The sequence below is a fragment of the Ischnura elegans genome, chromosome 1 (genome assembly GCF_921293095.1).
Source record: "Ischnura elegans chromosome 1, ioIscEleg1.1, whole genome shotgun sequence".
NCBI classification, from domain to species: Eukaryota; Metazoa; Arthropoda; class Insecta; order Odonata; family Coenagrionidae; genus Ischnura; species Ischnura elegans.
In genome coordinates, this window is record NC_060246.1 from 3,974,782 (window position 1) to 4,000,004 (window position 25,223).

The 25,223-nt window shown below is 38.7% G+C and overlaps 1 protein-coding gene across 1 annotated transcript in view; it reads right to left on the reverse strand.

Moving 5' to 3' along the window:
- Positions 1-25,223, reverse strand: part of LOC124154781 (alpha-catulin) — a 204,882-nt gene that overhangs the window by 46,487 nt on the left and 133,172 nt on the right. Inside the window, exons 3-5 of the mRNA XM_046528668.1 lie at positions 14,649-14,806; positions 7,660-7,869; positions 7,037-7,288 (exon numbers count right to left, since the gene is read on the reverse strand). Coding sequence (XP_046384624.1) covers positions 7,037-7,288; positions 7,660-7,869; positions 14,649-14,806 — 620 coding nt within the window. The remainder of the gene's footprint in view (positions 1-7,036; positions 7,289-7,659; positions 7,870-14,648; positions 14,807-25,223) is intronic.

Genomic DNA, 25,223 nt, shown 5'->3' on the forward strand with positions numbered 1-25,223 from the left:
AACAAAATATATAATTAAACTTGTAGTAACCTATCGTTTTTTTCGATGCACTGCATAATCAGCTTCCACTCCAAATAAGTATGTGACTGTAGGCGCGTAAAGACGTGTGTTTTTCATTTGCCTACGGTTTGAGAATTTTGTTGCTCGCAGGAAATGTCAGCTTATTACATTGTAATCGTTGTGAAGTGTCTTAGCTTTCATCGTGGGGTCAATCCATTTCAAATCACCGAGGTAATGTTGCTCAGCATTTTTAATTATCCTGAATTTTTTATCGGTTCCCTTCAAGTAGACAAACACAAAACACCATTTGAAAAAAATTTACAAGGCATACTTTTTTGGCAGATATTTTTAAAAGGGCGAATGGGCCTAAACAGAGTGTGAACTACCACGGTGACTTTTGTTACGTGTGCGATGAAATTACTTTTAAGGCTAAGAGGGGGAACATGGTTAAAGATAGAGACAGTGTTTTAGACTTTATTTTGACTGTCCGTTGGGTGACCTGGATACAGGATTGGAGCCTTCTGTGATATGTAGCAGGTGTGAAAGGCTTCTCACTGGTTGGACTGATGGAAAGCGTCCTATGAATTTTTCCGTCCTCATGATTCAGCGGGAAGCTAAGGATCATATTTCAGACTACTATGTTTGTGAAACAGAAATTAAAGGAATAACACCGAAGTCAAAATACACATTAAAGATCCAAACAACGTAGAATCAGCCCCACACTTGAAAATTTTACCAGTGGTAGAACCACACAAAACGTTAATCTTAGCGAATATTCAGAAAGTATGTGAGAATGATGGATTCGAAAGACCCAATTTTCGGACCAAACATACCTGATAGACCTCATTTTATGACGCAGGAGGATTTAAGTGATCTATTGCGCAATTTAAATTTGTCTAAAAAGCAGAGTGAAATCTTAGAATAACAGTTGAAGGGTTGGATTTTGCTAAATCGAAATACAAAAAAATCACAGCGATACATTCTCATGAAAACAATCTTAATTTTTGCAATGATGTTCTCTCTGTTATGGATACTCTTAGTTTTGAATACAACACAGATGATTAGGTTCATTGATTCCTTTAACGTCAGTTTAAAGGCTGTTTTCTAACATAATGGAATTGAACTCCCCTCGAAAACATTAGCTCATGGAACTGACATGAAAGAATCTTTCCAGAATGTGCAGTAAATTTTTCTCTATGCAAAATCTGTGGAAAATTAAAAGTAGCTGCATTTTTACTAGGCATACAGTTGGCCAACACGAAATATTATTGCTTCTTCTGCGATTGGGATAGTAGGGACAGAAAAAATCATTACTTGAAAAAAGATTGGCTATAACGTAAGCACTCGTTCCTGGATTCCAAAATGTCCCTTTTAACTTTTTTACGATCCTAAAAATATTATTTTGCCAACTCTTAGTATTAAATTAGGGCTTTTTAAAAATTGTGTAAAAGATATGTGCAAAAATGGTGCAGGTTTTACTTATTTGAAACAATTGTCCTAAAAATCAGCGAAAACAGATAATAGAAGGATTTTTTATTGGGCCACAGATTTTTTTTAGGAAGCTCTGAAGAATTCGGAATTTTGACAGCAAGAGGTCAACAAAAAAAGCGCGTGGAAGGCATTCAAAAATGGATTTGAAGGTTTTTTAGGAAAGAGAATGGCTAAATATCATCACGATCTGGTGGTTAATGTAATTAAATTGCAAAAATATTATTGTTTCTTCTGCGATTGGGATAGTAAACGTAAAGTAAAGTAAAAAGTAGTAATATCTAACTATTCAAAACAAATCACTTCATCGGCTCACACCTGGATTTTTTTCCTACAAACCTTGGCGCCGTTAGTGATCAACACGATAGGTGTTTCCACCAGAATATTTTACTAATGCACGAACGGCACCTAGAAAAGTTCAGCAACATGTTATCAGATTAGTGGTGGACACTGAAAAGGGATTCGTCAGAAGCTAAATATGCGTGAAAATTCCGAGTACCGTATATCTCCGAATATAGTCCCCCCTTTTTTTCCAAAAATGGCCGCGGAAAAGTAAGGGGGGGGGACTATAATCGAGTGTAATCCAATTTAGCATACTAAAGGTGACCATAAAGTAATAAATAACGGCATAATGGCTAATGTTCTCGTAGTCTTTCTATTTGAGTATATTTATGAGGATTATAATCGGAGATATTAGTAAATACTGCCACGTTTTACCGGAAATTAAGACAATTTTTACCACAAATGTTGTACAGATACGATTATTCCGATTCAAATAGCATATCGAATATGCGTTTTCACGGAATCCATCGGGTAGCCGCTAATTTTTCTTGGAAAAGTATTGTTAGAATAATTCAATCGACACTGATCACTTAATGACGCAAAACAGTAAATAATTAAAATGAAAACTAAACACACACTATCATAACATTAATCGAACACTAGAATTGAATCAATAGTATATGTACCCGTCGCTCATTTAATAACTACACGATTTAAATAATTGCGAAAAATAAACAGATAAAGTGAACCTTTCGTGACGATTTAGCATTTCATTGCGTCCGTAGCTACTATACGTCCGTGCGGTTCGTGTTTACAACCACTGCCTTTACCGCCTTCACAGAACAAGAATGCGCAATAGGTGATGCATTTGTTTCTGAAAAGGCGCAATAATCGACGACTTTAAACCAGAAGCGCCGGCATTACTGCATTTGATCGAAATACAGCGACTCAGCATCGAAAGTGTAATCAATTTATTGAGGAATATCTTCAATTCGTCAGGGTAAATAGGATCGATAAATTACGTCGCATAACGTTTCGCAATTATTTCCGCGATATTTTCTTTATTAAAAATAATTTTACGTTCAACAGTGAGGTGATGGATCAAGTAGAAAGATGAGGATCAATCCTACCGCAGATTAGAGGCCTTCAAAGACGGAGTTTCGATGCCAATTTAAAAATAGCCGTTGCAGAATACGCCGTAAATCATAGTATTTACAGCGCTAGCAAAGCGCTAATACATCGCGGAAGTCATTTCGGGGGTCTCGATGCGGCAGATTCAAAGAATTAGAGGAAAATATCGTCGAATTTGTGCGCAAATGCAGAGCAGAAGCTCTTTGTGTAACTTATGCAATGATTCGCGACGAGGCATTGAAAATTGATATAATTTTTTTTCAGTTTTAATGTTTGTTGGAAAAAGTTTATTTCTTAATTTTATTACTTTGATATTTGTAAGTCCTGTAGTTTAATTGTTTTGCTTAGCAGGCATTTGATAGCAATATTTTTATAATATTTATAATTTATTTAACACAATTTTATTTAGATTTCCTAAATTCTTCAGGTCACTTGGATTTGTGATGACTTGATGGGTGTGTTACACTGGATCTAAGGAAGTTTCAGGGCCAAATGCAATACTGTTTATGGGCTTTAAGTTAAAGCTTATATATTGACATTGTCTGTAGTCATTTGGAAATCAAAAATATTAATAATTTGTGAAGGTTTAAAAAATACAATAGCCTTGGATACTTAAAAAAAATTCTCATTTCTTCATTACATCTGGTTAAGGAACTATAAATTACTGATACATGCAATGGATCACAACATGTTATAGGTATAGTTATTTTGTTGTGATGGAAAATATGTGAACAGATTTGTTCTTAATCTTCACAGAAAATAATAGTTTTTATCGAATCTAGAATCTTAACTTGCTAACCACAGAAAAATTGCCTTCCTTTACATTTTAAAATTTTTCCCAAAACTGAGGTCTCAAAATTGGGGGGGGGGGACTATATTCGGGGGGGGGGACTATATTCGGAGATATACGGTAAGTACCCATTTTTCACATTATTTTAACTCACAGTTTATTTACTTAAACTCCATTGAATCCCCGTTGAATCCGATTGTCCTAAAAAAAACTTAACGTGATAGAAAACATCTGGGCCCAGATTCGGAATCAGCCCGAAAAATACCAGAGGATCACTCAAAAACATGGCCGGAACAGAAAATATAATTTTTTGGTTGATCAGTGTTATCGATTGAGTTGCAAACATCATGCTATAGGGATATCATTCTGATTTCAACAACGAGTGTATCTGGCTATTTATTGAGTATTGTCCATAATATGAGTAGAGATTTTTATCAACGGAAATTTGACAGTAGCAAGGATGAAATACAACCTCTGCCACTTTCCGCGCTTATTTCCACTCTTTGAATAAACTTGCTTTGAAATAAATGTGTTAAGGCAGATTGAGTCATTTATGTAACAAAATTAGTCGGTAAAAAATTCGGTGTTAATTTTATTATTCAGTAAAGTATGTGTATTTTTTTGATGTTATCAATTGACCTTTCACAAAATAAAAAAATACAACTGGCTCAGATTCGAATCCCCACAATAACTTCAGTGCATCAACTTCGCGTAGAGTAATCCTACTCAGCTACGGGGCCACATACACATTCCGTGTTCACGGTGAGTCCAAATATGAGTCTGAAGAGAGGAAATCCTCGCCACGGAGCTCGCAAGAAAACACTCCCAACCTGTGCGTGGACGTGAATTTCCTCAGAGCATTCTATTCGCTAGGGCATTTGAGCCTGTAGTTTGACTCCTGTCTCGCTAGCCCGGTCGCCCCCGCGTCCTTCCTCGTCGGCTATTGCTGGCGTACTGGTGAGGGATGCAGGCTACCTCATGTGCCAACCTTCCAAGTTTTTACCGACCCTACCACATCAGTTAAGTGGGGCTCGTGGGTGTCTACATACTTTTGAAAACGATAGTACATAAATTTCTAACATTTGCAAGCTCAGACAAAATACTTCAATTCTGTGTATATCTTTATTTTCTCAAAGGGAAGAGTAATCAAACCACATTAAGTATTGAAAATCATAAACAAAGCATTCAGCATGGACTTGCTTCTTCCTAATAGAGCAAATATTAATATTAAATGATGAACATTAACCGTCGTGATTATGATTTCACATAATTTATTTATTTATTTATTAAATTATTCAAACATTCAACATAATTGTACAATGCAAGTAAAGTTTCCTACCAGTGATGCAGTTTTTGTCTATGTTATGTTCAAGCACATTGCAGCCAATGCTGAGTGAGCTCTCCATGTGAGAGAAGGTGGTGTTCTTAGAAATGCCTATTGCTGACAGACAGTCTTGTATAATGAAGGTGATGGATTTTCAGGACTTGCTCAACAGTTTTGAGACATTTCACTGATGTCTCCATAAAGCTAACAAGTAAGCAACTAAATATGTACATATGTTTTGATAACTGACTACACAATTTATTAAATAGGCAGTGTGACACTCTCCTTCAATGTGTTTGCTGGGACTACAAAAATGGAAACGTAAAGAGGCCTAAGGAAAGTGGTTGGACAGACGGATTGGGCACGTTTTAAGGAAAAGAGTGCCTACAGTTAAATGTATACATAAATACGGAATCTACCCAAATAAATTAACTTCAAATTTTGAAATCATAAAAAAGGTATTTTTTTCTGGGGCCCACAGCTACTAAAAAGTAAGCCATCATCGGAGTGGCCACAAAGGTGGTGGCTCCTTCGTATCCGAGGGGGGGAGCTGTCGGGCATTCCACTCATGCCCGTGAGAGGTCAGAATTCAAATAAATACATATCTTGCTTCCTGTACATTTCAGAGAAGGGAGGACATGCAAGGGAGGTAGGCAATAGAATCCAATGAAATTGATGGATTTAAAAAAATTATCAGATGCGCGGAACAACAGACGGATAGGGGAGATGATGAAGAGGAAAGTTAAGAGGTGAGTCCTTCCATGATTTAGGTGTCTGAGACACGAGGGGCAGCTCACGGCCATTGTGAGGTCCAAGCCAACTCTCTTTGTGGGACAGTGTTATTTGCTGCCACCCATCTTTAAATAACGTCTTACCTATGTAAATATTTGTGATTATTTCATTATGTTATAACAACATTCTACATTTTAACAGCAAAATTAAAACTGTACAGTATCACATCTAGTAACTGATGTCTAATGAATCTCATGCAGAAACCTTTCAAATGTATGATAATTTTTCAAGTTTTCTTCTTAATTCTCTACAAGGTGCTGACTGTACTGAAAGATACACTATGCTTTGTTTAAAAGGAAAAGTAAGGATCTAAAAAGAAAGGAATTCATGAACCAATTCCGGATGAAATTAAAAAAGAAAAACAAAACACAAAAAATCAATATCCCAGGTAAGCACCAGATCTAATTTTACATGCTTGCTGTTGACAATATAAGTTTTCTAAAACAATTGGAATAAGGTGGTTTCCAACCAACTCTTTTATTGCCTAAATCAAAAGATTATTACTCCTGGAGTAAGTATCTCACGCTTTTAGATTTTTAAATGACAATATCTATTTTTTGCAATTTAATGAAAAGTGAAAAATTTCCAGGGTGTGAAAACGTGACGGTTATGTATAGATGCTGGGAAAAGCCCGTGTGATGTCATTCTAGCTCCAGCTGCCACCGTGTGAGTGCTTGGTGCAAGGCTATGAATGCCACTACAATGCAGGCTGCTTGCTGCCGAGCATGGCGGTAGCGTAGAGTACCCTGCTAGCAGGTAGCACTTGGCTTAAATAAGGATTATTAATACCTTATCAAACGAAGGAAACTTTCCGACCATAGGTAATTTAAATAGGTGATTATTAACATATGTTTCTCTGAGATCTGTGCCTCATGCCCAGTAATCTCAGAATGGTAATCTCAGACAATGGTAAACTCCTATCTACTCGTATAGAAACTAGGTCCCTGTGACGTCACGTGGAGTGGCATCGCATGGGTGCCAATCTGGCTTTTTTCAAATGAGGTTAAAATAAACAGTCATCTAAACTGGGATTTCTAAAACCGAATACTTTGTATATTATGAATACACTAATGGTGGGTAACGAAATGCAATCAATGCCTTTCGTTTTCTTTGATGAAGGGAGCTACCCTATTAGTATCATTTGGCATCAAAAACCGTAAGAAATAAGAAAACCCAAGAAAAACAAGAAGAAGGATAGTGGCGTGAAGATGGACTATGGAGAGGGGTACCTCAGAGGCTCTGCGGCCATGCTGGAGGAGGAGTCTGTGTTCAGCAGCCGGTGCGAGGAAGAGTGGAGAGGGCGATGGCGAGGGGGAAGAGGACGACGAAGAAGCCCCTGGAGGCCTTCGGCTGCCCTCGGAAGCAGACAACACTCCATCCTTAACAACATAGTGAATGAGATCCATTGCCCTCCTCATCTGACAGAAAACGGTGTCACGGTTTTCTCGGGCTGAAGGGCAGTCTGGGTGGCGAAGGCAGGCCTGTGACAAACAAGGAGACACTTTAAATGGACAGTTTTCATGAAATAGTAACAAATTCCACTGTTTAGAAGGCTTTGAGAATTTTACATTTCCAAAATATCTCCCTTGAACTCCAAAAACTGCTGGAGATACCAAAGCCAAAAGTTTGATCACAAAGAGATTTTTTTCATAGGAAAGCGAACTTCTATTTTTGAATGCTAAATCATGAACTATTTAGTCTCTATCGCAGAGAATTAACTATGTGGCATAGAACATACTTAGGAAATAAATGTGGCAATTTTTCAAAGGTGAATTCCCCAATGGAACCCTCTTCCCAGAAAAAATTAATAGAAGTGGTGCAAAACGTAGAGCGATTGATTCTCCTCTCTTACCTTTGATGATGTGAGCAACATCACGGTGGACCTTTCAAGGACCTGCCTTGCAGCCGCCATCTGCGCTCTCCGCCTCTCATCTTTCAGGTCTCCCTGACGATCTCCGGTGAGGTGTGCTAGCTCCACCATCTCTGCACCAAAATGGCCAAATGCTTTGACAAATTCCGTAAAGTTATTGACACCTTCTAGTCGGCCAAGGCTCCTGGCCACCTGAGAGATCCAGCAAATGAGATTCAAAATTCATTATATAAACATATGATAAATTTTAGCAGTTGCAAGCATAACTGGTAAGTATTACTTCTCAAAATGTTATTTAATTCATTATGATCTCACAAAGCCTGAATTATTAAAGAGCTAGAATAAAAAAATGACAAACTGCTGAAATTTTTTATTTCATTTGACTTTAATTTATCACAGTACATACACTGATAACTTCAACAGTAACGCCTGAATGTTAATAAGAATGAGTGAGCCCTTTTCAGACAAAGATTACTTTAATGCATTAGCATTAATTAAATCATTTTGTACGAGCAAGATAAGCATTCAAAACTGGGAACAAATTTCTACATGTGGGGAATACAAACTGTGAAAATCGTGTTAGAGGCAAGCATAGTATAATTGCTAGCAAGTAAAACTTTCAGCTTCCATGTGCTTCTTTTACTTAAACATGGAACTTCCCCATAGCATGCTTCCTCTCCTATACATGTAAGATATATTTTGGGAATAGAAAACTTTGTTCGCATGTAAAATACACAGAATTGGGCGATTTACTCAATGAGGGGTGAGTGCAGAGCGGCATTTTCAGTTTCTGAGCTACAGAAGATTATTGATTGCCTATGAAAAGGAAGTGAAGCATACGGAAAATGCTACTCATGATGTGCTCAAATGCATCACAACACTAAGCTAATCAGAATTAGAGAACCCTCAATTACTATTCATTTCTGTGCAAATGCATAAAGATCAAATTACCATTCTGGGATATGAAAGTACTGAGGAGAAAATGCATCGCCAAAGAACTAGAGCTTCTAAAATTAACATCAATTCTAAAGAGTATCTAACAAGAGCTTTTTAAAACAGAAGTACAAATTGCCAGGCACAATTAACTCTACTCTGGTAGACAGAGATAAGAATTGCATAAGCAGTTGCATGTGTAACAAATATACACAAAATTTCTTGCACATAAAAATAGAATACCGAATAGTAACAAATCATGTGAAATAAAAAGATAAATTTACCAATTTTTGTTCTACGTATTTCACATAACTTTAAATGTCTTCAGATTGGAAAAACAGAATTGCACAAAGACATGCCTGATTTAAATTCTAGTAAGAAGAATTCTCAATATCTAGGTACATAATTACAGCTTATCAGAATGATGGACTGTCAAATGATCATGTGAAATGACTACTGATGATCAGTGCCAATTCCTTTTCTTTAGCTGGTTGCTGTCTCTTCTGGTTTAACACAAATTAAAGAATGGAAATTAAAATAAAATAACATTTCCATTTGAGTGAGCAAATGTATAATTCTATTCATCTTGATGTAATTATACTGCAACAAATAATAATAGTAATTATGTCATGAACACATTTTTTAGACAAAGCAACAATAGCTAATAAACTGCATGAAGAAATCTCAATTTGGATTAAAAATTTTAAATTATAGGCACTCTTGGTATTTTCAGTTAGCTACGTGGATGATTTCATTGAATGAATTGATTTTACATGATCAGTTTCATGATGAATGTCTAACATAACATGTTTATTGGGACATATGTATATTGTGCACTGTAATTTTGCTATGAATGTCTAACACCAAATGCTTCATTGAACATTTTAATTCATGAGTGTAAGTGAAACTTATTCACCAGTTGAAAATGAAATTGGGAAATGACTGAAAATCAACAATGAAAACCCTATTCTTCATTTTATAATTCAACTATGGAAATAAGTATTCAATGATTAAAAATGTAATTAAAATATCGTCAGTCCACCACCTTTGCTAACTTTAGTGGAGTAGAAAACAATGTTAAAGTATAATTGCAAGTGTAAATTTTGCAGATGAGTGATGAGAATATAATATTTGATTGTGGTCCGTACGTCTCAGATATAATAAAGGCACTAAGTAGCTATGAAGCAAAGGACAGCATGATATGCATTGCTAGTATTTATGTACACACTTGTAAGTTACACAGCTGGCCCTGATGGCGGAGGGGAAGCATGTCTACGTCATGCCCGCGTGGCCGCTCGTTAGAATCCTGCCAAAGGCATGGATGTCTGTAATTATAATCATTATCACCAGGCCATCATCCTGAACAGCCTTTAATTTTCATAAATAATGATAGTCCACAAAAATACAAATCATAATTTAATATTAACGAATGTTAGTGTTCTTCTTTGAGTCATTATGATGAAAAAAAATCAAATACTGTAGAGTATAAATAATATATAAAAATATGAAGAGAAGTTGAAGAGGTAGAATGAGAAAATTGCAATATATATAAATAACTTAAATAAAAAATTCCCAAGTACATATAAATTATCAATTATCTAAAATAACCAATACGTAAAGGAATCACACGAAAGGAAAATAATAATTAAGAGAACAAGTAATGATAGTAAAATTAGCACACTCCAGAAGATCAGAATTTTAAATATCTATAAGTAATCTAATTAGCTACATAATTCAAATTTGAAGGAAAATATTTCGTCCTTTCTGAGACGATGCTTTAATAAGCAACAATTTTCAACAGTGAGGCACCAGGCCACGTGATGCAGGGTGGCTGGCCTGAAACAGTCTCCCAGAGGAGAGGCAAAACAATGGAATAAATCATCAAGTGGAAGAAGAAATATGAAAAAGGAATAAGAAAAGTAGACATGAAAAATATGTATGGGTAAGATGCTTAATCAATGGGGACAGAGCCAATGGGAAAAAGATCTACCTCAGGTAAAGGCTATACATAGTTATTTGAACGGGCAGCATTGGAATAATTTACAACAATAAGGGTAACAAGACTATTGGATATGCAGGACTTTGGCTTGTGAGAAATATTTGAGGTTAGGAAAAGTATTGGAAATAAGCTACTCCCAACAATAGGCACCACTTCAGAATTCCACTGAAAAATTCACCATCCAAGAGAAAGAGTTGTGCTGCAACGGAAATGTTCTGCAATCCATAGCCTGCAGATTGGATTATAAGTGGGAAATATATTCATTATATTTACGTTGAAACCCCTATCCCTGCAGTTAAATGCTAGTTACTATATCCAACCATGGTCTGATTTCCAGCAAGATCTGGGGAGGAGGTAAGGAGCATGTTGTGCACCGGCTAACACACACAATTCGAACTCTGGACTCACCAGTTGAAAAGGTCTCAAAAAGGAATTGCACCTCATTCTCAATCAAGTTACATATATCCTTGGCAAAATGACAAAAAAAATCGCATTTCAGGGGAAAAGTATGGGTAATACCATTGGTAAATGCTCATTTATTCCATTTATACCCAATAATACAACTACATATTCATATCAATATCTGAGGTTACTTCTCCTAATACGGAAATTTCTACTTCGGATATTTGTGGCTTATGCTTAGGCTATATTTCCCGTTAAATTATTTATTAATTAAAAAATTCTTGTGAAGGATCTTGCAGTCTTGTCTGAAGGTGTTCAGCATTTTTCAGGGCTCATTTGCATTTCTTGATGCTTGTCTTGTTGCATTCAGTTTACTTCCACCGTGGTGCTCCCGACATATATATACATTCTCAACAATACTCAGAAGGCAAATTCCTATCCCATGGAATGCATTCAAATACTAAAATTAAAATGTCTTTTCCTTTAATCTTGAGAAACCCTAGGAGAGTGATGCATATCAGGAGCTGCTTTAAAGTTATCTGCATCACATGAAACCTGCTGTTCAAACTTTGCTAGTCCCACTCTCACTCATTATACACACAATTTTGCTACAATTGGCAAATACATAATTTGAAATGCTCTTAATTATCAAAGGTCCTCCACACGTGAACAAATATCTGTTAAGTGTGGAGCCATTGATCTGCATTACTTCACACATTATAGAATTGATCATGTTGGATATTCGGCACAATATGTATTTATAAAATGATATTTTTTCATTAATTTATTAAAATGTAATGTCAAAAAAGACCAGCAACAAAGTTCATACACCTGATATGCACCATGAAAATAATCACAGTGCTACAAGAAAAGAGCATCACCATCGAAAACTCAATAAAAATATTTACGTATTAGGAAGAGCTGTTAAAAATAATAACAGAGGTTAGGCACCAATGACAGAATTTTATCTTGGAAAAGCCCATAATATATTAAAAATGTCTAAAATATTTTGATTGGCAGGAGTTCATGAGAGCTCAAGGAGAAATCCCAAATTTGAAAGTAAATTTCTTAGCTAAATCACTAAGAAAATAAATCTTAAATGGAAGAAAATGATTGTGAAAGTTTCATAATCGTTTTAGGCCATGACCTTATAAATGAAAGTGCTTTCCCCATTTATTATTGATTACATATAATTTTCCTTTCTTTCACAAATACAGCTTCAAGGCAAGAACAAATCATATTGATTTTGAAAGCCAGAACCAAAAATAATGAGGGTTTACCTTTGCATAAAATTGTTCCCCACTCTAAACGTCACTAATTTATGTTTGATATCTTGCTGCCAGATACGTAAGCAGGAGGGATCAGGGAGAGATTTCTAAGGGGGCTGCACTCCCCCAAAATTAGACACCACTGCCACTAATCAGAGGGCAGCACTGAAAACTAGAGGGATACATAACCCCCCTTAAATCAAGCCCCCTTAATAGGCCCCTTCCCACCTCTGAACCTGGTCCCCCTCTCAAAATCTCCCCTTGAAACATTGCTAGACTGAAATCTTCAGCATTCAACATAGTAAAAATATTTCATGAAAGCAAGAGGAAACTAGAGTACGCTAGTTCTTGCAAGAGAAAATTATTTAGATGATTTATAATTGGGAAAAGCATAAATGTTGAATCTTTCAGGGCAACCCATTACACAAAAATGAACAGCTGAGCCAGTTCAATGGTTTATAGCTAAACAGAACTGATTTCACAATATGGGAAAGAGAGGAAATCCCACCGACAATCGTGGGATGATGAGGCTGTAATCTTCTCACTTTATGTTAGCAGGTGAGCTTTCGAGAGAAGCCGGACACTCTTGGAGGCTTTCGCTGATGGGGGAGGGGGAGTAAAGAGAGGGAGAGAGAGAGAACGTTGCCACATGTAGATAGCTGCCCTAGTTTGCCACTGAAAACGTGTGAATCATGGTTGACCCTTGAGATTGTCAGCAGCAACACTGAATGGGGCATCATTGGTGAAAGGCATACTTAAAGATACACAAGGAGAACTCGTGAGGTTTGGCAACTCTGCTCCACAAGCAGATTCATGATGTTAACATGACGTAAGTCTGAGTGCTACTGAATTTCCAAAGTGCTACGCCACGCCTGCTATGTATGTATCAGCGCTGCTTGGCAAAAGGGAAAGTGACCTGCTGAGAAAGTTTCCCTCCCCTTACCCCTTCCACTTGCTTTCGCCACAACAATTCACCCGCAAAGATAAAGTGAACTGAGTCTTAGCCTGCCAGAAATTGCAGATTGTTGCTTTAATGGACAAAATAGTTGCTTTAGCAAAACATTTGAAATTTTTTTTGCAAGCAACTCCGCTCTGATGGCGAAGGCTGTACTAAGCATTACAGGAGGAGAGGATTGATATCCCTTTCTCCTCCACGCTACTTAGCTAGCTATTCCATTTATTCAATGATTCCATTTATTCAATTTTGTTGTGGCATTCCATGATTTCTGGTGTTCCTGAGATCCTGACAGGAAGCGCCTATTCTTACTATCAGGTCATATGAATCAAGGTAATATTCAATACAAATAATAGCAATTCATACTAGATTTACATAGTTAATTGTGCATTAGGAAACTCCAATAATATTTTCAGCACCCACAAAACTTCCTTGATGCATTTAATGCCCCAGGTCTCATTTTAATCTTAACTTATTAAAACAATTCAATTGATTCTATTTTTGCACTGTTATCCCGTTTTCTTTAAAAGTGAAAAGTAAAATTGTGGATAATCGCGATGCAATTAGAGAATATTTTCCCAAATGTTCGCCATTTATCTTAGCTGAGTTCTGACACATAGAAATGCAGGGTATAACATCACAAACAGCCCCCATCTCCAACCCTAACAACGGGCATTGGCGTCAACGGAGTGGGAAAAAAAGAGATTTCATTTAGGAAGTGACCTTATTAACCTTCAAATAAATACCAAGGGACATTTTTAATTAAGCCATAAAATTGTAGACGAGAGGAAAGAAATGTTGATCTCTAAAAGAAACTTCCAATAAAAACTATTGGATGAAATACATGTGTAGATAATGAAGGTGTAAGTACATGACGGAACCTGGCAGGAGTCACTCCAAACCATAAAAACATATTTACTTGAAAGTACTTGAGAGAGTTATCACTTAGTAGAAAAATTGCTTCAATTGGACTTAATGAGGAAGTTCAAATACCTTATCTGGCTCTATTAGTCACATTAACTGACACATGTTGAACACTCTAGAACATTTTTCCACATCCCTACCTACGAGACCATGCAATTGGTTTTAATCACAAAATATATAGTGACAATCTTAGGAGGATGTAAGCAATGGTATTTATATGTACAACATACCAACCAGGATCACCAAATTTTACAACATTAAATTTATTTCCATGATAGCTTTAAATAGAATTTCCCAGATTGAAATTAATCTGTCTGAGTGCTATAGAAAAAATATGCTCCATCAACATAGATTTTTACGATTACCATGGCATTTTAGGTAGGAGGGGGGGGGGGCGGTAACAAGTCAGGATAGAGCTAAGAGAAAGAAAGAGAGAGAGGGCACAGAATGGTGTCTTTTTGGGGAGGTCGCTCTCTCCTGTGAATCGCACCCTGTCCTTGGCAAGGAGGAGTTGCTTCACCACCACCACATCCGCCAGGAGCAGCACCCTTGTCACTGAAGAGAGCAGACACCGTGCCGCCCTCACCACCGTGCCCCTCTCCCTGGCTGCCTCACTTGCACCCTCGCAGAGCCTCTCGATGGCACCACCTGCAGCATTGTTCAGAGAGAGAGAGAGAGAGAGTGAAAATTACTGCTGGTCATCTTTACACACACATATCTTTTTCCCACCACTGGTATTGAACCACGATGGGATTAATTCAAGTTATCAGCTCGTGTTCCCATGGCCTTCCTTCAATCATGGTTACTTGTTTGCTTTGTGTAACCTAATCTCAGCACCATGAATTTGAGTGAAATATAACCAATATAGGCGAGGGACCGGCAAATTGCCAGTTTCGCCAAGAGATAAAATAAAGAAAATTTCGCTATCCAATATAATAAGATTTCTTCAAAAAGTTACACCATATGATTAGACAAAATTCTCCTCCATATAGTTTATTATGAAAATTATAAGATATATTTTAGTTTTTTTCGAGATACTAATGCGCTTCTTTTGACTTAATCTCCGACACTCGATTTCCGGTATATCGTTTTCTACACTGGCTTGAAACTTACCCAAAAAGTTTCTTCAACCCTCTCTTCCATTTCGAAGAACTTAAATTGATGATTGCTTAGATACAGTTCGACTGCTCACAGTCAGTTCGCTTCACTGAAAGAGTGAAAGGAGATATACGGAATCCACTTCTGTTTCATTATCCAAGCTTGGTTTCCGAAGTAAAAGGCACGGAATAAAATATTTTGGATTCCAAATAAAATGATGGTTCTCTGCTTCCCGGAAGTCAAAGAGACTGTCCTACTAGAAAATTCTCATTCCCCATTCAACGGTGGACAGAAAGGAAAGAAAACCTGGAATTTTTTTTACAATACGCAACTATGACGAAGGTAAGGTAATGCCTTCGATGATTTACGTCGTCGAGAGCGTTGACGAAGAAGGTGGTAGAGGCCTCAGAGTAAAGATAGTAAGAAAAACAAAGATATCGTATAGTCCACTTAACTTTCATTTCACGAACTCTACTATTGGCAAATGGAAGGAAATCCAGGTGGCAGCACTAAGTTAGGTGTCATGGCCGAATAGGGAGGATCGCCCACTTTAGTACGTTTGTTTGTGTGGAACGATAACCTGCGAATACCCGAGTTTTATGTTCTTATTGAAAGCGTCATTGTTCTTATTGACAATTGCATCTGGAAGGGAATCCAGGTGACAGCACTAAATTAGGTGTCATGGCCGAATATGGAGGATCGGATGCATTAGTACGCTTGTTCGTGTGAAACGTTAGCCGGCCAGCACTATACCGTTTAGCCGAATATCAATGGCATTACGATGAAAAAATTAGAAGGAAAAGTTCATGAGCAACAAAATGTGCGGTGTTTATGATTGCACCGACCAGTGTGAGACAAAAGCTATCTCTCCACATAGATTCCGCAACACCCCTAATTTGGGAAAGAAGTGGGAGCACGTCATGAGAATGGGCAAGAGTGAGCTAGCATGCTAGTTTTATTTAAGAAAAAAACAAGAATAGGTCTTAGAGAAACATATGAAGGCATGACACCTTCATTGTATCATTTAATGCCTACTTAAAAATTGTTCGCGTAAGTATGGAGGTGTCAGAGGATGAGATGCAGACGGAAAGAAGGTTGAACAAACTTGCAATAACTATCAATGAATTTTCAGATATCCAATAGGCCAGGAAAGTTAAGGTTGGGGAAATGATTCGAATCGCGACAACTAAGAATTATATGAATATTCCCGGCCGACTACCCACCAATTGCCGGGACTATAGTCTGCTTGAGACAAGTAATTTCTCCCAAAGTCGCACAAACTTTTCCCAGGCGATCCCCCCCACGATCGCCGGGACATCTTCCGCCCGGGGGCCCGTCAAAACCGGGTCGGCCCTTAAAACATCTGTCTCTTCCTCATTTAATAATTAGGCCCTGCTCTTCCGAATACGATGCGGTGCGAAACCCCGACGTTTCTAAGGCCTGCGTGCTTCGTTGGGTTAAAGGATTTCTCGAGTCGCTTTGCCCAAATGGCCAAAATTCCGGGGCCGAGGCACGGAGACCCTCGCGCGACCCGTCTCGCCACTTCCCCATCGATCTTCGCTAGCCGGTGAGAGTCGAGTGACTCCACATAGCAGTCAAAACGCCAATGCAAGGGGAATTCCACTCACGACCACACCGACGTCGAATTCCCTTAAGAAGAATAGATTATTGAGGACGGATGGCTTATGTGAGTAGATGCCTATCATATTGTTTGATGATTTTAATAATGATATATCTCTTGTAATGATGGTGGATAAAATCGTCAAACAATACACACGAAAACGGAAAAAGAAGCACCAATTTTCTTCTGAAAAGCTTGTATCTCGTGTGACATGCCATTAATAACGCTTGTTTGTATGCTAAAGCCCATTGCAAGAACCAAATACTCCAACAGTGCTTCAACCATGACAGGTTACAGCATTCCACCTCATAGCCCTCAACGAGGGACCTCTTGATGTCTCTATTGAACTCCAAAACGTCAGATGTGGAGAAAATTACTTCATCCATTATTCACAACTGAGATTTACCATATACATCAGTATTCGCTTCACAAAATTGCTGAAAACACATCCGTTTCGCACACCGCTAGGCAGTAGCATTAGTAAACAAACCGGCCGATCCTCCATGTCTCATTTCTGAAATTGGCCACCAGATGTCAGCTACTTTGATTCCTGTTGCCAATACGCGATTATTGTTAATACCTGACCATGACTGCAAGCCAAACGAAACACGGTTAATACAGTTTATTGGTGAAATTAAAATTGATTGGACAACACGATACCTTTGTGATAGAGCCTTTTTGTATCATTGAATAAAATGTTCCAGTATCTCTCCCATCTCTCGGGATTTCAGCTGATTTCAGAGTAGGTTAATGTACACCTAGAGACGTTTACGCATCTGCGCATGTGACTTATAATGAAATGGCAAAGTCACGTGATTGGAACCGATTATGGTTGGTTCTGAGGATAGATTTGGCTTGAATGTTTATTTTGATCAAAAATTTAACTCATCCAAGTATGAAATTGAAGCAAAGCCTGCTGTAAACCAGTGGGCGATCCACGGGGAGGACACGTACAGGGGTCATGACTCCCCAAATTTTATCAAAAATTTTTAATTTTTATTAATTTAACAGTTTTTGTGTCCTTGAATGTCTAAAATTGTTCACTGTCACCTGTTAGTGAGAATAAAAATGACATTTTTGGCTCCAAAATGCGTAAAAATGGGTATTTTAAAATTTTTACACGGGAAAAAGCCTCTTCCTCTCGGGGGGTAATCGGGTAATCCATACGCCCCGGACCTAGGTGATACGGTACCCTACCCCCAAATTTTATGCTGAATCGCCCCTGTTGTGGTCAACAAAAAGAGCCACACTATACATTTTATCAATAATCCAAATTACATATTAGGTTATTCCGCCGCTCTTACCGGGATAATGCTCAGAAAGAGCGCCGGAGTGCGAGTGAAAAGCTTTCTGCAGTACAATGGAGGTATAATCATGATTAGGATCGAGAACAAAAATGTAGATACCATAGTCTTACAATTGTAAGGCAAGGAAACTTAAGTTTCCTTGCCTTACAATAAGACATAAACACAGCTTTCGTACTCGGAGGGCATTTCCGCCGCCCAGAACATCGGCGAACAGATCCGAGGCACATGTTGAACATTTGTCTGAGACTATGTTGTAATATTTCTCTCCGAAATGGCCCTAAATTCTATCTAAAATTCTATCTAAATAAAATCTAGAAACCCATTCATTTGTGGACACGTTTAAACTACACCCGAAGAATATTCGCAAACGTAGTGTAAATTATAACTGTACCTTGCAGCAGTAAAAGACATGATACGAAGAAAATATAATAAAATGCACAAATTTACATGACTCGGAGAGGTAGAAATAGAAAGGCTTTCGACTTTCACAAAGCCACTTTAAAATTTTCTGAAGTAAAAATATCCATTCCATCACTTGACCAACGTAAGAAAGAACCTAGGTCAGTTCCAAATTCTAATTTAGTGCCCTTTTGCGTGTCAAGAAATAAATTGCTTTGCGTGACAACATTTATTAACTGCGCTCAACCGAGATGATTAGACTACTATTCCGATTCTTCTAAAAAGCCGATAAAGACGGGATTCAACAAAGCCAAGCGAATCTTAAATCTGGAATTAGCCTTCAACATGAATTAACTTTGGCCAAAAAATATAAATTCACAAAAATATCGATAAAGCGTGGTAGCAATAATTGATTCGGTTCTTATTTTCCACAGGAATCATAATGCCGTTTACGATTTCACGAAAAAATTAACGTGCCCAATGACGTGGCGAGAGTCGCGTCTCAAGTTCCAGAGTCGGTGCAGGAAAGACACGAGTGGGGATAGAAAGATGATACCCGCCATAAGCGTAACGAGCTACGAGTTACTTGGGATGAAACCCCCCTGCCATTGCTGGTGTTTAAAAGCCATTTATTGATTGCCCTTCCAAACATAACATTTATGACAAATCATAGTCTCCTTATTTAACTTGTAGCTACATGATTTTAGCATATTACATTTTATACTTATATTATGAGAAATCCTTTTTTGAAGAGAGAGCGTAGGAGTGGTTGCCTGGAGAAGTATAGAAGCAAAAGGTAAACAGACACTGGAATAGGTAAGGAAATTCTAGATTGAAGGATTAAGACGATTGAGATCTGAGGCCTTCACGGAAAAGATGCGATGCCACTTCACGTGACGTCACAGGGACCTAAATGCTATACGAGTTGATAGGAGTTTTACATCGTCTGAGATTACCAATGCATGCATGAGGCACAGAGCTCAGGGAAACATGTCTTAATAAACACCTATTAAAACTGCCTATGGTCGGAAAGTTTCCTTCGTTTGATAAGTCGACTTGTCGTAGTGCTTGGCTTAAATAAGGATTATTAATGATCATTAATAATCCTTATTTAAGCCAAGCACTACCTGCTAGCAGGGTATTATCTGCTACCTACTAGTAGCCTGCATCGCAGTGGCGCACACATCCTCGCCTCAAGGTCACCTCACACGGCGGTAACCGGAGCCAGAATGATGTCACACGGGCTTTTCCCAGCATTCATACTTAGCCGTCGCGTTTTCGCGCGCTTGAAATTTTTCACTTTTCATTTATCGCGAAAAATAGATATCGCCATTTAAAAATATAAAAGCGCGAAATGGGTACTCCAGGAGTTCTTTCAATTTTACAATTTAGGCAATTAAAAAATTATAGGAAACCACCCTTTTCTATAGCCGAGCGGAATAAGATTCCAGGGCTGCTATTCTGGATGGGATCAAACCGCGCTATTCGCCAATATTGGGCCCGCATTGGAACCTGCCTTGGTAAACCATTCGGTCATTGAGTGTGTGCCAAGCTGCGACAACGTACTAGTATTTTTTTAAAATAGTGCATCTTAACGCGTCAACGACAGAGTTGCTGAATCCGTCAACGGCGCCACAAGGCGCCATGGACAACGATTCGCCGGAGTCGCCGGACTCCGTCTGGGAATTCGAGCTTCCACAAGAGGATACAGCCAAGTTGCCGTCAGAATCCGCGCCATCATCGCCAGGAGAGAGCCAACAGCCGGACAACCCAGTTCCTGTCTCGGTGAGTCATGGCATTAACCCCACTCCCTCCCATGTGGTCCCAGAGTGTAACAGTGATTCAGTGCAAATTTCGATCCATCCTGACAAGCTCTTAGATGCAAAAGTGCGCGTCATTCTCGGCCTTCCGCCAATTATCGAAATCTCGAAATCTCCGTAAACCAATTGTCGGAAGTGCCCCGGAGAATGCCAGTTTTCCTGTTTTGGCTGCCCCTAGAAAGGTCCATCTACACGTTTGGCGATTTGAAAAAGGGACATTACCAGGGACTATCCAGAAGGCCGTTGCCGACAAGTTATCTAAATCCCTGGACTATGTGGAGGTTGAACAACTGAACACTCGTGGTGACTATTCCTCCTTTCGTGTTTCAGTGGACTCTGAAAGTCAAAATATCTTAATGGACCCTGCTTTTTGGCCCAAGAATGTCATGGTTAAGCGTTATTTTTTTCGGAGGGTTCATGTGAACCTGCCGCAGGGATAAAAAAGGTTACCTCATTAAATGCCAAGGCTCTTGCTGTGCTTCATGCCAATGTACAGTGCATTAGCAACAAATTGGGTGAGCTTGAAGTCCTTCTAGCTGAAATGGACCCAACTATTGTGTGTTTATGTGAGCACTGGCTCAAGGAGGATGAGTTAGCCTCTATTGTTGTACCTGGGTACAAAGTTATTGATTCCTTTTGTCGATCATCATTTAAAAACGGTGGTGTCATGATTCTGGGTAAAAATGATCTTGAAGTGGCTGCCTCAAATACTTCCTACAAATATCTATTGATAGAACGGTCATTTGAATTCTCTATGGCCGATGTTATCTTTGGGACCTATTCTATTTGTGTATTGACACTGTATAGGTCTCCTATTGGCTGTTTTCAACTCTTTTTGGAGAAATTTCACTGTTTGTTGGATGAAATAACCCTTACCAGACCTGATCAACTGTTGATTATCTCTGGGGACTTTAATGTAGATATGTCAAAGGACAGCAAGGACCAGCAAGCCTTTCTTTGCCTCCTAAAGTCTTTTAATCTTTTTCTTCTCATTGATCAACCTACCCGTGTGACAGACCAATCCTCTACTTTGCTTGACAACATCATTTCTAACTTTGACCCTACATCTACTGTCTCAAAGGTTCTCAAGTGTGACCTGTCTGATCACTATCCTATTGTAGCTTCCTTTGCAATCACAACTGCAGCCCCCATCAAATTTCGTATGGGTCGCTCTTGGTCCCAATCCAATATAGAAACTTTCCTAAGCTTATTGGATAATGAGTCATGGGATGAGGTCTACTCCTCAGTTGATTTTAACACTAGTTTCAATTCATTTTACTCTAAATATTTAGCCTTCTTTGAATTTTCATTTCCTGTGACCAAAATTAAGGCTAAACCTTCTCCTTGTAATCCTTGGATCACAGATGACATACGTCACCTTTCTCACATCCTGAAAGACCTTGCATATGCTTGTCACCAGGCTAATAATCCTGAACTTAAGTCTCGACACAAAGAGCTGAAAAAGAAATATAGAAAAATGATCTCTGAAGCTAAACATAACTATAATAACATTCAAATTGCATCTGCTGATAATAAGTCCAAGGCCATTTGGAAGATTATAAATAGTTCAAAACTGAATGTAAATCCTACTCACCTTCAGCTCAAGGATAGCTTTGGCAATTTCATCACTGATTCTCTTCAACTAGCATCTGCCTTCAATGATCACTTCTCTTGCCCCTCTGGCTTATCCCCCCCTCCTGATTTCCTCCCCCTCCAACCTCATCCCTCACCTACCTCCTTCTTCCTTCATCCTTGCTCTGAACGTGAATTGACCTCTATCATCTTCAAGTCTAGCCCTAAGTATTGTGCTGGTCCTGATGATGTCCCCCATTTTCTAATATGTTTATCATATGAATACATTAAATCTCCTCTTCTACTACTCATTAACAACTCTCTCCAGCTAGGAATTTTCCCAGATTCTCTAAAGAGTTCTAAAGTTATCCCACTTTACAAGAAAAAGGGTTCTGCTCATGATTTTAACTCCTTTAGACCAATTTCAATTATCAATCAGCTTGGCAAGGTTTTCGAGCAAATTTTCTACAACAGATTGACCTCTTACCTGGAATCAAATAACTATCTTTCTCCCCATCAATATGGTTTTCGAAAGAAAAGATCAACTTCCCAAGCTATTTCTCAGGCAGTCAATATAATTCTGAATGCTCTAGACAACAAAGCTGAAGTACTTGGCTTGTTCTATGACTTATCTAAGGCCTTTGATAGTGTCAACCATAAAATTCTTATGAATAAGATTTCCTATTTTGGTATTAGAGGTATTCCATTTCTCTGGTTGGAATCATACCTCGCCAACAGATCACAGACTGTTGCTGTAGTGTCCAATGGTGTGAAATTTATTTCCCCACCAAAAGTTATTTCCCAAGGTGTCCCCCAAGGATCTGTTCTTGGCCCTATCTTGTTTTTAGTATATGTGAATGATCTCACTAACTTTGTCTCTCGATCCTCTGATATCACCCCAGTGTTATATGCTGATGATGCCAATTTTGTTGTTACCTCATCTCAAGTGAATAGCTTATGTACCTCTGCTAACTCTGTATCCCAGCAGTTGTATAAATAGTGTGTTAAAAATTGTTTGAAGCTTAATGTTTGTAAATCTCAACTTATCTACTTCACAAATATTGGAAAAAATAATAGGCAGATCACTGTGGACCTTAACGGTGCATGTATACCACAAGTTGAGAGTACAAAGTTTTTGGGTGTGACTATTGATTCTAATCTTTCCTGGGCAATGCATATCAGCGAATTGGCACGTAAGCTCAGTTCTGTGTGTTATCTAATCAGGTATATACGCTCCACTGTGTCACTAGATGTTCTGCTACTCTTGTATTATGGTGAATTCCACTCTCATGTTCTGTACAGCATTCTGCATTGGGGTTCATCTCCACATGCCGTTACCATATTCAAAATTCAAAAAAGAGTGGTACGCTTATTGTCCAACAAACCCTATCGGACACCCTGTCGGCCATTGTTTAAAGATCTACGAATATTACCTGTGCCCTGTCTTTATATATTCACCATACTTCTCAAAGTAAAGACTAACTTCCAAGACTTTGTCCCAAACGCCAGCATTCACACTCATTATACGAGGCAGCACAAAGATTTGCATGTCCCCTATGTACGGACTAAAAGTGCTGCCTGTGGTGAACAATTTATGAGTCTACTTTTGTACAATAAGCTCCCTATGGAGCTAAAAGATCCCATGAGTCAAGGGGTATTTAAAAACAAGCTGAAAGACTTTTTACTTTCAGGCTGCTTTTACTCTATATCAGAGTACCTGTCACAGTAATACTATATATGCTCACCTCACTTTGCTGTTTGTGCCTTATATCTTTTATTTGTACCCAACCTGTGTTTTTGACGTGCCTTATACAATTTATGTATTGCATATAATTGTCTTTCCGGCAAATAAAGATTATTATTATTAGTCAACCACCATGTTCATCTGATGATCAATTCGTTCGGCCAAAAAAGCGCTGCCGCGTCGGAACTCCACCGCTGCCAGAACCAGTGACTACCGTCAACCAGTTCGCCGCCCTCGACGACAACGCTGATCAATTAGGCCTTCTTCTGGACCGTTACTCAGAAAATCACGCGGCATCAACTTCTACCGCCGCCTCTTGGCCCAGATCACCTACCTTACGTACAACAAGTCAAAACGACCCTCTTCAGGACCGTCAAAGTGGAAATTCATCGCAATTTCAGGCTAAACGATCTAAAATTCCACCTATTTTTCTAAAAGATTCCACGCAATGGTCAATCAAACACCGCGCGATCATCTCTGCATGCAATTCTCTTCCGATTAGTCACTCAACGGGCAGCCAGATCAGGGTTCAACCTCAATCAGTGGACGATTACCGCGCCCTAGTCAAGCTTTTTGATGCAAAGAAATGGGAATATTATTCCTACCAGTTGCCTGAGGATAAGAAAATATTTCTCACTGTTCGCGGCTTACTGCATGACACAACTTGCGAAGAATGAATCTGCCGGAGACTTCCACTCACATAAAGACTGCACGCTCTTCAAGCCGGAACCGCCAAAATGTGCCAACTGCGCCGGAAATCATCCAGCGAATTACAAAGGCTGTCCTTCATACAAAACCTTCGCAGAAAAACTTCGCGGCAACAGAATTTCTCCTGCAAATACAGCTACCGTGCCACCGCTTGATAGCTTTCCTCCTTTTCCAAATCAACAAAACCCTTTTCCCTCTACTTCCCAGCAAAATCCAACATCCTCCGACTTCAACCTGCAATCGATCATTTCGTCCTTTCTCACTCCTTCCGTTAAACAAAAACTTACCTCTTTCCTCTCCAATTTGGTTAAAAAACTCCTTGCACCCTCTACCACTCCTAAATCAGAAATCATAATAAACGAAGTGATTCAAGCGGCGGTTACTCTCCTAAGCGATGGCTAGTCACCGAGCGACGCAAGTCAGAATACTGCAATGGAACATTTGCGGAATAGCACAAAAACAGGAAGAACTCCGACACTTACTTTCTACGCACTCAATCGACGCAGCTTTCATCCAGGAAACGTTTCTTAAGCCAGACAAAAACTTATATGTGCCAGGTTTCACGAAATATCGACGCGACCGTAAAGACCCCAGAGGAGGAGGCGTTCTTCTGTTGATCAAGAGTTCCATAACATCAACACAAATATCAACCAGTCATGAATCGTCAGTAGAAGCAGTTGGAGCCAAGATCCGAACCAGCATTGGAGACATCAATCTTTGGTCTGTCTACCGGCCTCCGAAATGTCCAAAGAAGGAAGATATTTTACACATCAACTCTCTTCTCACCGGACGAGCC